Source organism: Drosophila sechellia, chromosome 2R (assembly GCF_004382195.2).
Source record: "Drosophila sechellia strain sech25 chromosome 2R, ASM438219v1, whole genome shotgun sequence".
NCBI classification, from domain to species: domain Eukaryota; kingdom Metazoa; phylum Arthropoda; class Insecta; order Diptera; family Drosophilidae; genus Drosophila; species Drosophila sechellia.
Window position 1 is genome coordinate 3707714 of NC_045950.1, and position 15682 is coordinate 3723395.

Here is a 15682-nt window from a genome sequence, read left to right on the forward strand (position 1 = left end):
TAACATTTTAATGATTTGTAATGCTTCTGTGACGTCAATCTATAGAAGAGTCAAGCTTCCAAAACTTTCATAGCTTCCATACCGAAACTAAATTTTGAAAAGAAGCATACATTTCAGTTGCCTGTTTCTGCGTTGATAAAATAATTCACTTTCCTTAATGCGAATTTAAATTCGACCGCTAACTTCTAAAATGATCGATTCATCGCCAAAATAAATCGATATTCTGAAGCAGTATGACCTTTCTGCTTATAAAATGGTATATTTCCAATGGCTTGGTATTTTATTTTTACAGCGTGTTCTGGCGCACGTTGGAAGTAAAATTTAATTTTAATTATTATATTAAAGAGGAATGCAGGCCGAGGGCGACTCAAGGCGTAAGCGACCCAAGAAAAAGGGCAACCGCTTCATGCGGAACGCCAAGGGGTTCGCCAAGCAGGGGATATTCGGCCGAGGTACGCACATCGACGACGAGCAGTTCAACTACTTCATCAACATTCTGGATGCCATGAAAGTGGGATTCGAGGACGTGGAGGAGCGAGGTGAGTGGTGTCGAACATCACATGAACATTGCTTTACCAACACCCTTTATCCCTGTAGTCATCATGGCCAACAATGTGTACGAGCAGACCCACGATCAGGAGATCCATCTGGCCTCCAATCAGATTGTGTCCAAGGCTCTGGAGTCGTTGGTGGGCTTCGTGGACGACGTGCAGTTGGAGCGCTTCTTTAGCAAGTTTGGCGACAACCTCAGGCCCATGTGCTCCGATCGGTTTGCCTCGCACGTCCTTCAGAAAATGCTTGAGATCGCCTTTCTGCGCGGAGTGGGAAAATCAGCCGTTCAGGATACCAGCGATGCAGCTAGTGCCAACAAACGGGCGAAGCCGGATGCCGCCCAAGAGGAGGAAGAGTACAACCTACAGGCGGACTTCACAGAGGATCACCGCGAGAAGTGCCGGCACTTCGTTCTTCGCATATCAAAGTTCATGTTGAACAATCTGGAGGACTTCGTTTGGGACGCCTGTGCCAGCCACATCATGCGCACAGCCATTCTGTGCCTGGTGGGCATACACGTTCCCAAAATCGCCTTCGAGAAAGGCGGGACTGAGATAGCCAAGCACAGGAAGATGTACTCGGTGCCGGATGAGTGGCAGGAGGTCATGAAGGAGTTCCCCCAGCGCCTGGAGATGTGGCCCCAGTTCGGCGACTTTCCCTACCAGGATCACTCTTCAAGTCTGCTGGGCGTCATCTGTTTGGCCCTCAGTGTGGTGGACAAAAGTATGCTCAAGCATTTTGCCAAGAAAATCCTGACGATCGGTCTGCTGAAGTCGAACGAAGAGGAAGAGGAGAAAATGGAATTGGACATCAAAATCGAAATCAAGGACGAGGATGATGATGAAAAGAAGGATAAGGTGGCGAAAGAAGCAGAGGCTGACACTGAGAACAAGCAGGAAGAGCCAAAACTCCCCAAAGTTTTCCACCATCAAAGCTCTGTCATTCTGCTCGAAACGATTATGAGCGTAGCGGGAGCCAAATTGCTGATCCAGCTGTATGCGATGCTCTTCTGCAACCGAATAGGTTACCTCGCTCGGCAGCCGGGAACGAACTTCTCAGTTCAGCGTCTCCTTCAGCACATCAAAGAGGTGCCTGATTTCGAGACCGTCTTCACCGAACTCCAGCCGCATGTGGAGGAGCTGCTGAAAATGGGATACACCGGCGTCGTGTCAGCCCTCAGTGCCGCCTGCTTGCGCCTATCCACCAAGCAGTCTCAGATGATAGCCGCTTTGCAGAGTGCCCTCCACGTTAGCGGCGACAAGGAGAAATCGAAGCTTTTCCTTACATGTTTGATCAAGTTAAAGCCCTTTGAGGTCGTGACCAGCGACGAGTCGGCCTTTGTTCATCTGCACGGTTCACTTATTACTCAACACCTGCTGCAGTTCAACAAGCCAATCTTTCTGGTCAACTGCATCCTCGATCTGCCCGCCACCCAACTGGCTCAGGTCTTCAACACACCCAATGGCTCACACATCGTGGACGCCTTCATGCAGAGCAAGTTTATCGGCGAGAAGTCCCGCGAGCGTCTGATCCGCCAGTTGGATGGCTTCTACGTGGACTTGGCCATCACTCGACATGGTTCCCGCGTCTTCGAACAGTGCTTTAAGGCCGCCCAAGATGCACAGAAGCTGCGCATGGCCAAGGAACTGTTTTCCAAGGCCAATATGCTGAAGGGCTCACCCCACGGTCGGATCATCTACACAAAATACCGCCTGGACACGTACAAGCTTTCACCTACGCAATGGCAGGAAAGTTTGTCCAAGCACCTGGACGTCGAGCAGCCAAAGGAGACGAAGCGGAAAACGGCCAAGACAGCCGCCGATGCTTTTAAGGACATACTTAGCTAGTATATAGATTGTTTAAACTAATACACTTTACCTAAACTATTGTTAAAGGACATTTGAAAATGCTGTTTATTAGACTTCAACAATTAATTTTGGAGTTACTAAAGTACACCTTGCTTGCTTCATTTGTTGTTTGCTGCCTTATCAGCCCGAGCAAAGGCATCTCAAGTCAACGAAATCAAACTTAGTTGTGCTGCGACTGCCGAAGCTGAGACATGTGGCTGCTGCGCGGAGCGTTCTTTTTTGGGCTACTGGCCATGGCTTTGGCCTTCGGCGACGAGGCTATCTTCGAGGACGAGGATATCTACAACCAGGCGCTGCCACCGGTTCCCCACACGGGCATCACGGTGCCCGGAACCAAGTGGTGCGGACCGGGCAATACGGCGAAGAATTTCGAGGATTTGGGCCGCGAACGGGAGACGGACAAGTGCTGTCGTGCGCACGACCATTGCGACGAGATTATCGAGTCCCACGGAGCACTCCACGGACTGCCCACCAACACAGAATGGTTTCCCATGTAAGCGTTGGCTCCCCTTATCGATTTTGTGCACATTGACCGCCGTTTTTCGATTTAGCCTTAAGTGCACCTGCGAGCAGCAGTTCATCAACTGTCTGCAGGCAGTGAACAGCATCACTGCCAATACCCTGGGACGGATCTACTACGGCAGCAGGAGCAGGTGCTTCGCCAATGGACATCCCACCACCGGATGCAAGCAGTACCAGGAGGGCACCTTCCGCAAGCGCTGCATCCGCTACCAGGTGGACAAGTCCAAGGCCAAGATCTGGCAGTTCTACGACATGCCGTTCTTCACAATCCCAGCGTCGGCGGGCTGACATGAGATCAACGATTTGTAGACAAGATGATTACATTACCTGATACCCTCATCACATTAATTATTACTTATTAAATAGCTGGGTGATTTATATTTGGCGTTATCACTCCTTTGCCGAATTCAATTTTTACTATAATTCCAGGCTAAATAGCTTCGAGAATTGATTACACAAATAACCTACCGTCAGAATTCTAATCACATTAGGTTTCGCTCCCCGCACAATCTGTTTTGTAAACAATTGAGGGCTTATCGCCGGACGTCGAAGTTCAATCTCGGGAGTCCTTCTCGCTGGCGCTTACGTGTGTGTAGAGGGCCAAGTCGTAGAACTGCCAGAGCTGCGGCTGACCTTCGTCCACTCGGTAGCTGAGACACCGAGTCTCGAACAGGTCGGCCTGCTTCTCTTGGCAGGAAACGATGGGATGTCCGTAGCCAAAGCACATCTCCTTGGTGTTGAAGTAGATTTTGCCAAGGGCCAGGGAGTGTCCGTTTCGCAGAGCGGTAAGGCAGCTCCGGAAGGCCGACTCGCAGGCACACGAGAATCTGCGGGGAGCGCACGATTATTGATCCCATGATCATCATGTGTGCTATGGAATCCACGCTTACATGGGGAAAATCCCGTCGTTTCTCAGGCCAAAGGCTTCCTCCAGCGGCGGAATCTTCTCCTCACAGTTGTCGTGCGCCCGGCAGCACATGTCCACCTCTCGGTCAGTGCCCAGGTCATCGTAGTTGGCTGCTATGTTCCCGGGTCCGCACCACTTTGTGCCCGGAACTGTAATGCTCAATCCCGCAGACGCATGGCTGGCACAGATCAGCGTTAGGAGAGCAGTAAGGTAGGCGGCACGCGAAAACATTGCGCTCGAGGAAGGGGCTAGCAGACGACTGATCCAAGGCGATTTCCGCAGAGCAGAAATTCGGCATGGTTATTTAATCACTACGCGTCATTTGAGCTGCGATTGAGCAGTGAATACTGATTACGCTTAATTCTCGCGGAATGAGAGACGACATGTGGGTGTAATAAATAGTAGATACAATTGGCCACTCACAAACAGACATAAGTACAAGTGGCTCGGGCTCTGGCCCACATTAAAGCACAACAGTTAATACAAGGCAAGTAGACTCTAAATGGATCAATACGAGTACGATTAGGGAGGTCCCGAAAATCTCTTCAACTTAAAGCGAAGACTGTGGCATTCACAACTACATTAAGGTCTCTGAGATTATTGGAACACTCCCGAGTAAAACTTAAATTATATTTCTTCCCTTTCGTCCGATCAGAACAGCTAGGCCTCGCTCTTCTGCCGGTTCTGCATGACCTGGCGCAGCTGAGGGAACGTGCTCTTCGTCTGCATTGGATGCAGCCGGGCGCAGAGCGAGGTGAATGGCTCGTAGAGGGAGGGCCTCTCCATGGCGTTCACCGTGTAGTGCTTTATGCGCTCCCGCTGGCACCAGATGTTGGCGCGGTCCATGACCTTCTCGACGGGATTTGGGGCTGCCCGTGCCCTCACGTTGGCCAGCACCACAACGGGAATCTCCTTTTTCTCCTTGTGCTTCTCAATGTCAGCCTTGATGTCGGCCAGCATGTCCAGGCTGCGCGGATCCATGGGATCGTAGACCAGAACGAATGCATCTGGAAACTGAAGGTAGTGGCGTGGAAGCTGCTGCTGCTCGCCCTGCAATCCGGCCGTGTCGTAGATGCGCAGGGTCTCTCGGGCTCCACCCCTGCCAGTGTCCACGCTGGCCACGTAGATATCCTCAATGGTTGGATGCAGTTCCTGCAATAAACTCCTGATATGAGCCACCAGCTTTCCTTTGAGCACTGCCAAAGGCCTTCTCACCGTTTCCGTATTGACGTGGCCGTAGACCAGCTGCTCTATCAGCGCCGTCTTGCCCACGCCCTTCATCCCGCACACCAGTACTTTGCCGACCTTGCCGATCTTCGCATTTAGCATTATTCCAGCAGGAGAAATTGGGACCCCAAAAGATAAACAAAACTTTCGCTGGATTCTTGGTAGTGTGACCAAGCAACGCCAATGAGAAATTCCACTTAGGACAGATCATAAATAATGGGGATAATTTTCATTGCTAATAACTAATCTTAAGCTAATTTTAATTATAAATAAACTTTAACTAGTTGTACCAGATTTGCATGAAATAAATAAAAGAAAGTGTTTATACTTTACAGAACTTAATTGTCTGTCTGTCTGCTTCTTAATTTATTTGATTTAAAAAAAAAAAAAATATTTAAATGCTCCACTGACATTATTAGGGATTTACCGAAGGAATTAAAAGTTAATCAAAGTAATACCTCTCATATACAAAACTTCTAATGTAAACTTTTGTGACGCATCATTAAATTTCAGAAAAAATTTTTGTGTTCCCCCAAAATAGTTCCAAAACCTTTGATTGCCCCAGTTTTCTATTTCAAAAAGGGGTTTTCCGTTTGTTCTTTGGTATCATTGGAAGTGTATTCCTGTTTAATAGAAATTGGTAAAAGTCTTACAAATAATTCTTAAGCCTAATGCTCAGTATTCAGCCTACACAAATATGCTAACAACCAAATTTTCGATTTGATTGAACTATTTGCTGCGGCAGCAACTCTGTTGCGGTGAAAACTGAATGTAATTTGTTCTATAGTAGCACTGTATTAGCCATTTATTGCAGCTAGGACCAGCGCAGTTGGTATCTCAGCTTGCGGAGATGGATTCTCGTTTTGAAGACGACATCCCACAAGGGACTGCTGATGCCGTAGCCGAGGGTTTGGTGCGAGAAGTGGTGGTGGTGGTGATAGCGCTTCATGTGCACAAAGGCCCCCAGCGAAGGGTTCCCATAGTGCAGGTAGTAGTGCATCATATCGTAGCACAGATAGCCGGCCAGAGCTCCGGACAGGACCACTCGAGGATGGGACAGGACGAAGCTGAGCGGGGTGTATATGATTGCGGCAAGCACTGCGCCGGGAAGGGGCGGAAACACCAGTCGCATCGGATCAAAGGGCACCTTGTGGTGCAGGCCATGGATCATGAAGTGGAAGGTGCATAGCCAGCTTCCGGTCTTGCTGCTCAGCTTCACGTGGAACACCCAGCGGTGCAGTGTGTACTCCAGGAAAGACCACAGGAGCACGCCAAACAAAAGGTAACCGGTGAACACAGCCAGCTGCAGAAGAAGAAGATACTTTTAGAAGATCGTGTCCAAGGATGTGAAGACTGAGCGACTACTCACCTGGTTGCTATCCTGCCAGGCGCTGGTGAATTCCTCCAAGGCGCATTTAACGATCACCGGTATCCAGAACAGGGGCACCAGCCACCAGGGCGTCTTGGTGCACATCTCCAAGTACCAAGGCTCAAAGAGACGCAGTGGCCTGTCCACCGGCTTGTGCACCCACTCATCATAGCAATCAGTTATGTTAGCTATCTGCGGAAGCATTGCCTTGGACCAGTCCACCAGGTGCTGGAATTCACAATAGGTTAGTCAATAAATTAATACTGTATGTATAACCGTAAATTGGTTTGGTCTATTACTGATAATTTGCTTAGAAAAATATTTATTTAAAATTAGAAGCTGTGTACAGAGTTCAAAGTTTATTTTAACTTTACACAATTTTTTGGCTAGCTTTTTAATTTATAAGGACATCAAATTAACCGCCAGTCGCGCATCACCGAACCGATACACAATGTTATCGGGCATCGATGAGCAGGTACAATCACAAGCAGCTGGTTCAAAATTGTCATTTAAACCTGTGCCTTACTTCACACAACGACGCAGTTTCCACTTGTCGTAGACGAGATCACATTTCTGGAGCCCCAGCCGCTTAGTTATAGTTCGGGAGTAGGTGGAACATGTCGAATACTTCAGTTCGCCCGATTCCAACGCTAAAGGGCATCTTTTCGGTGCCGCGTAAGATTTCTTTTCCAAACAGCCGCTTGACCATGGCAACCAGTTGGTAATTTGTTTTGGTCTCCGTTCCCACAGGCGTCACACAGTCCCGAAACTTCCTCAAGGAAAACAAGGTGAGCCTGCGCTCGCTGGAGAAGTCCACCAGCCAGAAATTGGCAGCTAAGGAACCAGCGCGCCCAAAATGGATGCCCCCGCTGCGACGCACTTCCTCCGAGATGGGGGACTCGAAGGCGGAGAAACCAGCAGCTAAGGGCAAACCTGTAAAACAGAACTCGTTGCAAAATGGCCCCAGCACCTCTCGCTCACAACACCAACTGGCCGTGGCCGTTCCGGCGGAGGGGGAACGCTTCGATGGCCTGGAGGAGCGCAATCCCATCTTATATGACCCATCGGAGGGCTGCGAAGCCGAGAATCTCCTAGAGCCTTCGTCGGATACAGACTTAGATCGCTGTCAATCGTGTGGCACGAATCGAAGTTCCACCAGCATAGCCATTCAAACTGAGGACATTACTGACGAACTCTATCTAACAAATGCTCTGAAAAAGTAAGACTTTTTGCACCAAACTCGCATGTTTTCACAAAGGTTTCTCTTATCCGCAGATGTAACTTTGATGCCAGATCTATACTGGAGGAATCCGGTACAAAGTACGGGGAAAACTACAAGCCCATGCGATATGAAAACGAGGAAGACTTGGAACAGTTGCCGCTTTCGGCGCGTTCGAACTCCTCGAAGCAGAGTCGCTTCAACATGTCCGAAGTGGAGGCTATGCCCATGACCGAGGCCGCACCCGCAAACTACGGCGCCTCAGACGACGAGGCTCCACTCAGTGCCCGTAGTCGCTTCACAACGGCCTCCAATGTCACCACCATTAGCTCTAAGTCAAAGCGTCGTGAGCATAAACTAGGATGTGAGTTTATTCCTTGTTTAGCAATTGTGGTCAGCGACAGTAATGGCAAAATTAAATATCTTTGATATTTGCCTGTATAGACTATCCGATATTTTAAATATCTTATATTCCCTCCTGATGGCTCTATTTGATTTGAACTAATCTTGAATTTGTTTTTTTACAGCCCGAGATGAGGTGCGTTTGCCGCGTTACCTGGAAAAGCAGAAGCGCGAGAAGGCGGTGGCCAAGCAGCTTGCGGAATCGCTGGATCCCGACTGTCCGCGTGGTCATGTGTTGCTCAGCGATCAGGACCGACTGACGCACCTCACTAATGCTAAGAAACGTGAGTTAATGTTACTACTATAAGTTCGACATTTGCTAACGATACTTAACAGGCTACGAACAGCTGGTCAATGAACTGAACCACATGCCCATGACCGCACAGACGCTGAGGGTGCGCAACCGCAAGGCGGAGATCGACAAGGAGCTGACCATCGTGGAGGAGGACATCCGCATATACTCCAAGACAAAGGTCTTCGTGCTGGCCAGCAAGTCGCGACAGTTGTGAGATCTTATATAGCTCCCAAAAACATTGAAGCATTCCATCGACTGACTGACCGAGCTACTGGAATCTTGGATTTGCAAAACACGCGTGTTCCTTTCAACCATGCCTTACGTTAATTATATATTTTGTAGCTGACATTTGGATCGCAGACCTACCCCGATAGCATTGTGACCAACTTAACGTGCGATCCGATCCGGCAACTAGAGTTACAGATTAAAAACCGCTCATCCAACTCACCTCCATACTCTCGTCCACCTGGTTATTGTTCTTATCCTCCGTATCCTCCGTGGGCCGTTGTCGCAATGTCTCATCTTTATCGGGATGCAACGTTTCCCTTTGGCTCGACTTTGGTTTCCCAGAGTCCTCTGGATCGATTTTGTACTCCCTCATCAAGTACATGGCCGCATCCGAATGTGGCGGCGCCTTCAGGAAGCGAGCTGTCATGTCCCCGCTGTTGAGGCCTTTGAGTGTGTTTATGCCTCCCGGATGCTTGTGCATAAACCTGGACAAATCGTAATACTGCTGGCGATACTTCACTATGAACTTGTCGTTCGACTCCGCTTCCTTTGGCATATCCATGTCGCTGGGCATCAATTTGGCAACTGCAGTGCGAAAAACAATCGGATAAGACTTTGTTGTTCCTTTGCGAGCGTATTACTGCCACTGATTATCTTCGGAATTAATTACTTTGCGTGCCCAGCAGCAACACGATGTCATATAGTATCAGACACGCTCAATTAAATATATAATGCACTCTATCAATCCTCTTAGCGTTATTTTGAAAACAGATTAAATCGACCATCCCCGAAAAGTTTATTAAAACAGCCTCATTGGCACAGCTAAATTAAATTTTAAGTAGATCTTAACTACATATTTTTCAATCAAAGATAATTGGTTACGAATTAATGATTTTGACATTGATGTTTATGGTATTTACAGAAATAAAACGACAATGAATTATAAATATGGACACTATGGAGGAATAGTCCTGTTTTTATAATTAGTTTCTGAAGGAATGTAGCATTTCCTTCGCATTTGATATGTATGTTGTGTATAGTATTTGCCATTTTCATGATTCATAAACAAATTTCACAGCCAGAACTACGATAGCGTAATCTATTGAAATCAAAATATAGGTATAGTAAAAGTATCTGCACCTATTATCTGCATTCCAAGGTATCCATTTAAGTCAAAGTTTTGCTTATCAGTTAACTGCTAACCGATTTCTAGTGACCCTAAGGACTTATTGTTTTGACTCGCTTTTAGTTTAAGGAATCTTGGAATGATACCTTCTAGCCTGGCAATGAAGTTATAGGATTCCCTAGATGGGTGTGGGAAAGATTTTCGAAGCACCACACATGCAGAACATTTGTTTAATTGATTCGGTAATAGATGTAATTACAGCGATTAGGGCGAATCATTTGCAGGTTGTAATTGCAGCCTGCAGAGCAATGTTGGAAATGCACTGGAGGCTCAAGTGAACTTGGCATTCCCGAAGTGCGCCAGATGTTTCTTTCCGATGATGCCATTTGGGATCCGCACAAGCATTTCCATTCTTCTCGGCCCGGGCACTTTGCCTTTTGCCTACGCGCCGCACTGAGCGTCGCCATTCCACGGACGAACTTGCTCCGTCAATAGTTTGCCTTATCAATGCTGATAGGAAAGCCTGTAAGCGCGGGGATTTGCTTTGGACGAGTGGGAGTAGACGGCTCGTTTGTCAAAGTGGCAAGTGGTAAGTCCCCAATCGGGGTGCCACGTTAGGATTGAGGGTGGAGCAGGTGCTCTGACTCAACCCCGGGCTGGGGCTGCGTCACATTGATTAATAGTGTCTACCTGACACATAGGCACATATGCGGGATAGGCTGGGACTGTCTGCCCGTCCTCTAGCACCTATGCACCTATGGTCTGGCCTGTCCATTGGCGGAGCCATCAAACGAAGCCCAGCACTCGTGTTTACACGCGGCTAATGGCGTTTGTTCGGGGAGTGATAGTGGCAAGCAAAGCTTTATCTATCCGGGTTAGCAGTGCCCCGAAAACCTGTGGATCGGATACCGGGCTGGGTTGCGAGATATCTTATCGTAGGTGATGACAAAGTATCGAAGACACATACATAGTTTGGCTATCTTCCTAAACCATGGGCTAAGCTGCTTGCCACTCTTGGTGCTATTTGCACCCAGGCAATTTGCATAATTTCAGACCCTCGGCTACCACGGGATTATTTATTTACCGAATTCGCACTGCTCAGATCAAAACACTGGGCTCTTGACTCCAGACCGGGTTCCCAACTGTCGGCGGAGCCTCTGACCGCACGCAACGCAACGCAACTCACGACTGAACTATGGCCCACCCACCCAACACATCCACATCCGTGGCGTCGACGCCGACGCCGCTACCTAGTGCTAGGCACCTCTAGCCCTAACCACTAGCCATCGGTGCTCCTGACGAAACGGACCACGCAGCGGCAATGATAAGATAAGCCCGTACAAGTTCCAGTTGTAGTTCCAGATCCACGAAGAGGGAGGACTGCCGCTAATGCTTGTACCGATCCGAACTCTTATCGTCAGATTTGCTAGGCACCCTAAATGTGGCTATCGCTGCGTGTTCCAATTTTGCCTAAAAATCCTGACGTAGTTTCCGCTTGCGATTAACGAGCTGCGGATAACTATTGCAAAAGCTTTCCTGATGTGTCACCGCGGATCGGAGCTCTGATTTCGGCAGTTGGTAATGAATCACCCATGAACATCGTCTTCGGCGGGCTTCCTCGGTGCTTACCACGATATGGAGGTACTTCTTCGCATGAGTAGGTACTCCTATTGGGTACTTGACTCTCGAATCAGTACTGATGTTTAGTACCATTGCCCTCATGTCAATAAATAATATTCTGTTGCTAAGTGGGCCCATATAAAATCACGAAAATGTTCTCTAAGCAAAAGTTCACAGAAATATCACCTATAAGTTCAAAAAAGTCCTTATATCTCATTTTTTAACGCCAATAACAATATATTTTCAATCCATTTTAGGATTCTTTGTAACTTAAGTATAGTAAAAGGGTAAAATTGATCATTTTTTCATATGCATGTACATTATATACAACTGATTAATGCTTAATGAATTATGAAAACATTCTTGAAACTACATAACTCCTTAAAAGATCATATGATTAATCATTCCTTGCCATGTTATAATATGTTATATTATATTATATATATTATATTATATTATATATATTATATTATATATATTATATTATATATATTATATTATATTATAATATTTGTTACTGGTTAAAATCATAAAAGAATCCATTGAAAGTTAATGCCTGTTCTGCACCCTATTTCAAATTTGAGATTGAAAGTTTTTGATTAAGACCTCAAAAAGGGTTTCTCGATAATGTTGCTGATAATATACTTATAGTTTATTAAATATGCCACAAAGCATAGTTAAAATATTAATTTAGTACATTTCATTTGCCAGAAATCAAAGCAACAAATCTTTTACAATTATTAAACAAAATTCAAGATCCCAGTTAAGTGCCTGATAGTGTGGTTATGCTCAATCGTCTTTTTGTAGTGAAGTCAATTGAGTGAGCAACAGTGAAGCCTAACTAACAGGTTTAGATAAGCCACAATACATCAGTTCAAGCCACAAAGGTGAATTTGTAAGGCATCTCAGTGGGTTAGAAAACCGCGGAGTAACCCAGTTATCGTTTGTATTTGTTTGTTAGTATAGCACTGGGTTTAAGTAGACTAATAGTTTCTTATAGGGATATATAATATATTGTTTGGTCACTGAATTAGTCACCCTAAGGTGACTAAGGTGACGTTTCCCTAAGGAAACGTCAGTCTGTGCCAACAACTTGACGTTTAAGGGCCAAGCCAATCCCCACGGATACCATTTTAGTTATTGTCCATGGCAAGGAACTACCTACATATATCGTAGAATGAAGTTAATTATACACTTGTGCATCAATCGCCTTCACAGGCCACTATATCACACAAGTCGAATGGGAATCGAATTGATTGGCTTGAGTGCGCAGGGTCACCTCGATAAGCTTGCTTTGAGCAGGAACTAATTATTCTCTAATGTGACACCCATAACCATATTAATCACGTGTGACACCAGAATAGAATAGGTAAGCAATTGGGGATAAAACACCCAGCGCTTTTGAAGGATGGGACATAAGGCATGGGAGTCCATTACGTGGCCTATTTCTTGGCATTTCCACTATACTCCTACTAGTCCGTGCCTAAGAACTAGTAAGTTTAGTGTTCAGCGTAATTTCTATTCAAAGAATGTCATTTTAAATCCCTATGCTTGCATATCTTGTAAACTATATTATGAAAACAAGAAACATTAATGCAAATTCATATAAAATAAAATATTTCAACATTTTCTTTAAAACTGCTGACGTGGCAGCTTTGGGCGTTATGGTAAGCTTGACAACCAGGGTCAATTGAGTTTCGTCTATGTCTCAGGAATTTGCATGCTTAACCTTAACTTTCTAGCTTTTATAGTTCCCAAGATCGAGACATTCATTTGAACGGCCAGATCCCACAGCCGAAAGCCCAGAACGGACCAGATTCCGCCAGTTCCCGCCAGAAATAGGCAAAAAATAAAATTTCAAAAAAATTTCAAAATTGTGGTTGTGACAGTTTGGGAGGTTTTTAGGCGCTAGAAGGGGCGTGGCCAAAATGCTTTTGCTATACCGATAGAAATTGGCAAAACTGGGATCTCAACCTTTATTTACTTTACTATAGAGATATTCTTTACTCTTTAACTTTATCTAAATACCCTCTTACCAAAGACACTAGAATAACAAGATGCGGAACGGCCATACAAATTTTTGGCACGCGATTTTTTGGCCGTGGCTCTAGAGGTGGCTCCAGGCTCTCTTGAGTTTTTGTTCGAGAGAGAAAGAGCGGAGAGCGCTACAGCAAACTGCTCTTTTCTACGCATACAGTGATAGCAGACAACTGTATGTGTGCATACGTGTGCTCATGCATTGTAAATTTTACAAAATATGCCCTTCACCTTAGAAGTTTGTTGACTTTAAATCTATATTATTTTTTATCAATTGGCACCATGCGAAAAATTCTTGTTTTGCATTGCCTTAACGTTATTAATATTTAAATAAAGCTTAGAAATAGTAATAGCCGAATCTATGTACATCACAAAATGAATTTCGAAAATGACTTTATATTAGAATACTTGTCATTAGGGTATTCAGCTTGCGGCGTGAGAAAAATTAATAAGGCAATGTTTGTTGAGTGCTTGTGTCCGCACTTCGTGCCTGACGATATGACTTTTGCAACGAACTGTTTTCATACTTTTATTTATTTTATTAATTTTTATTTTCTACTACGTATTATTATTTTTTATGAAATATTATTATGAAATATTATTATTTATTAATAAAATTATTATTTTTATTATATATTAATAAAATTATTCTAGTTATTCTAGTGTCTTTGCTCTTACTCTATGAGTAACGGATATAAAAATAGTATTCTGAGCTATAGTCGATTGAGTTTCATAAAGTAAATATTTCAGTTCCTGATGGTGATGTGTGTAACTTTCTGAGGCTACAATACGACACACGCCTTATATCCAAGATAAGAATCTATTAAAGTTCGATATCGCAACAGATGGGTAAATAAAATCTTTATTTTGGGTTCACACCATTCTCAAAAGAATCTTATCACAATGCACAGATTTTAGTTGTTGGTATTAAAAGAATGAAAAATGTTCATCCAATATTGGTTGCAACAAAATGATTTTTCAAACAAAATCACGATTTTTGTCTGATTGTTCTTATAGCAGCCTTAATGACATAGCATAAAATTTTCGCTAAGCTCGCCCTGGATATATATACTACATAATTTCTTATGTAGAATTCCAAGTTCTCGTTGCAAAATAATTGAAAACAAAAAAGTTTTCCATACTAACACTTAATTTCAAACTGATCGTTCATATGACAGCTATATGATATAGTGGTCCAATCCGGCTGATTTTTTCATATAATATAAATTCATATCATATACAAAAAAAAATGTGCTAAGTTTCAAGTGTCTACCTCAACTAGCTTTCCCCATACAATGGGAACCACTGTGCATCGACAAGCGGCAGTTCCGACGCACATTATTCACTGGGCGTTCGCGCCGCAAAGTATGCAACGTCATGCGGTGCGGCAGTGAGATGGCGCTGACGTTGAAGGTCTGGAGCAGAGAACGGCAAGGGTGTCATTTTTTGCACACCCAACAGTTGTGGGTGCATGTGCCACCCCTCACGCACATCGCGGGTACTTACAAACACCCAGTCAAATCTGAATGTTCAAGCAACCACACACCCGGGTGTGCGGGCACCCGAATCAATACGGCACTCTGCGTCGCAGGTGCCGATCATACTCGCCACTCATAACGGCGGATGATAAAAATTATTTTAATTTAATTAAATAATTAAATAAATAATTAAAAAAAATTTTAATTAATTAAATTAAAATTTAATTACTGAAAAAAATTAAAAGAACACTAAATAGCAATTCCTTTTTTATATATTATATTATTAGTTCTTAGTATTTGCTTCCAGTATTTAACTTTATAAATGTATAATTTTTCTTTTAAAAATAATAAAAAAGGAAAAAAAAGAATAGAAATTGATTAATGTTAATTAAGTATACAAATTTTTAAATAAAACAGTACAGGACCGAGTACGGGACGAGTACCAAGGTTATTTTTCAATCAGAAGTTTGGCGGTGTCTAGACCATAGTCTCGGAATTTTATTTTGTAGCCCGATGACATGGCTTACAAAATTGGCAGACATATCAGGATTGCTAAATAATTTCCTGGCAGTATTTTCTTCATTAGACATCCTGAGCTTTTTCTGCATACGAGCCCTCTTCTGTGCACCAAAAATATGCATGCGTGAAAACACACACTTATATATTCGAAAAAAATACACGAAAAAGATACAAATATTTAAAATGAATATAATAATTACACAATATAATAATTATACACAAATGCCAAAAACACAGCAGCAGCACACACATAAAGGAATAGTAGTGATAGCGTCATAAATCTGATATTGAAAAAAAGGAGGATAACTTTTTT

At 44.4% G+C, this 15682-nt stretch overlaps 6 protein-coding genes across 6 annotated transcripts; 3 read left to right on the forward strand and 3 right to left on the reverse strand.

The window, feature by feature from the left end:
* The first annotated feature begins 287 nt into the window (after positions 1-287).
* On the forward strand, positions 288-2459 carry LOC6607992 (nucleolar protein 9). Its single transcript, XM_002032704.2, has 2 exons — positions 288-539; positions 598-2459. Exons 1-2 carry the CDS (start codon positions 350-352, stop codon positions 2397-2399), a joined length of 1992 nt encoding a protein of 663 aa, XP_002032740.1. The 5' UTR covers positions 288-349; the 3' UTR covers positions 2400-2459.
* A 99-nt stretch (positions 2460-2558) lies between these two features.
* On the forward strand, positions 2559-3322 carry LOC6607993 (phospholipase A2). The gene is made up of 2 exons (XM_002032705.2): positions 2559-2913; positions 2972-3322. Exons 1-2 carry the CDS (start codon positions 2612-2614, stop codon positions 3228-3230), a joined length of 561 nt encoding a protein of 186 aa, XP_002032741.1. The 5' UTR covers positions 2559-2611; the 3' UTR covers positions 3231-3322.
* Positions 3317-4131, reverse strand: LOC6607994 (phospholipase A2 large subunit). The gene is made up of 2 exons (XM_002032706.2): positions 3833-4131; positions 3317-3769 (listed from the first exon to the last, which is right to left on the reverse strand). The coding sequence occupies exons 1-2, from the start codon at positions 4078-4080 to the stop codon at positions 3496-3498; spliced, it is 522 nt and encodes a 173-aa protein (XP_002032742.1). The 5' UTR covers positions 4081-4131; the 3' UTR covers positions 3317-3495.
* Positions 4132-4235: 104 nt separating this feature from the next.
* On the reverse strand, positions 4236-5254 carry LOC6607995 (NF-kappa-B inhibitor-interacting Ras-like protein). Its single transcript, XM_002032707.2, has 2 exons — positions 5065-5254; positions 4236-5001 (listed from the first exon to the last, which is right to left on the reverse strand). Exons 1-2 carry the CDS (start codon positions 5176-5178, stop codon positions 4510-4512), a joined length of 606 nt encoding a protein of 201 aa, XP_002032743.1. The 5' UTR covers positions 5179-5254; the 3' UTR covers positions 4236-4509.
* A 407-nt stretch (positions 5255-5661) lies between these two features.
* Positions 5662-10908, reverse strand: LOC6607996 (dihydroceramide fatty acyl 2-hydroxylase FAH2). The gene is made up of 4 exons (XM_002032708.2): positions 10800-10908; positions 8810-9174; positions 6446-6673; positions 5662-6379 (listed from the first exon to the last, which is right to left on the reverse strand). Exons 2-4 carry the CDS (start codon positions 9161-9163, stop codon positions 5891-5893), a joined length of 1071 nt encoding a protein of 356 aa, XP_002032744.1. The 5' UTR covers positions 9164-9174; positions 10800-10908; the 3' UTR covers positions 5662-5890.
* Positions 6959-8809, forward strand: LOC6607997. Its single transcript, XM_002032709.2, has 5 exons — positions 6959-7120; positions 7196-7664; positions 7721-8028; positions 8192-8350; positions 8403-8809. Exons 1-5 carry the CDS (start codon positions 7063-7065, stop codon positions 8573-8575), a joined length of 1167 nt encoding a protein of 388 aa, XP_002032745.1. The 5' UTR covers positions 6959-7062; the 3' UTR covers positions 8576-8809.
* Positions 10909-15682: the final 4774 nt, after the last annotated feature.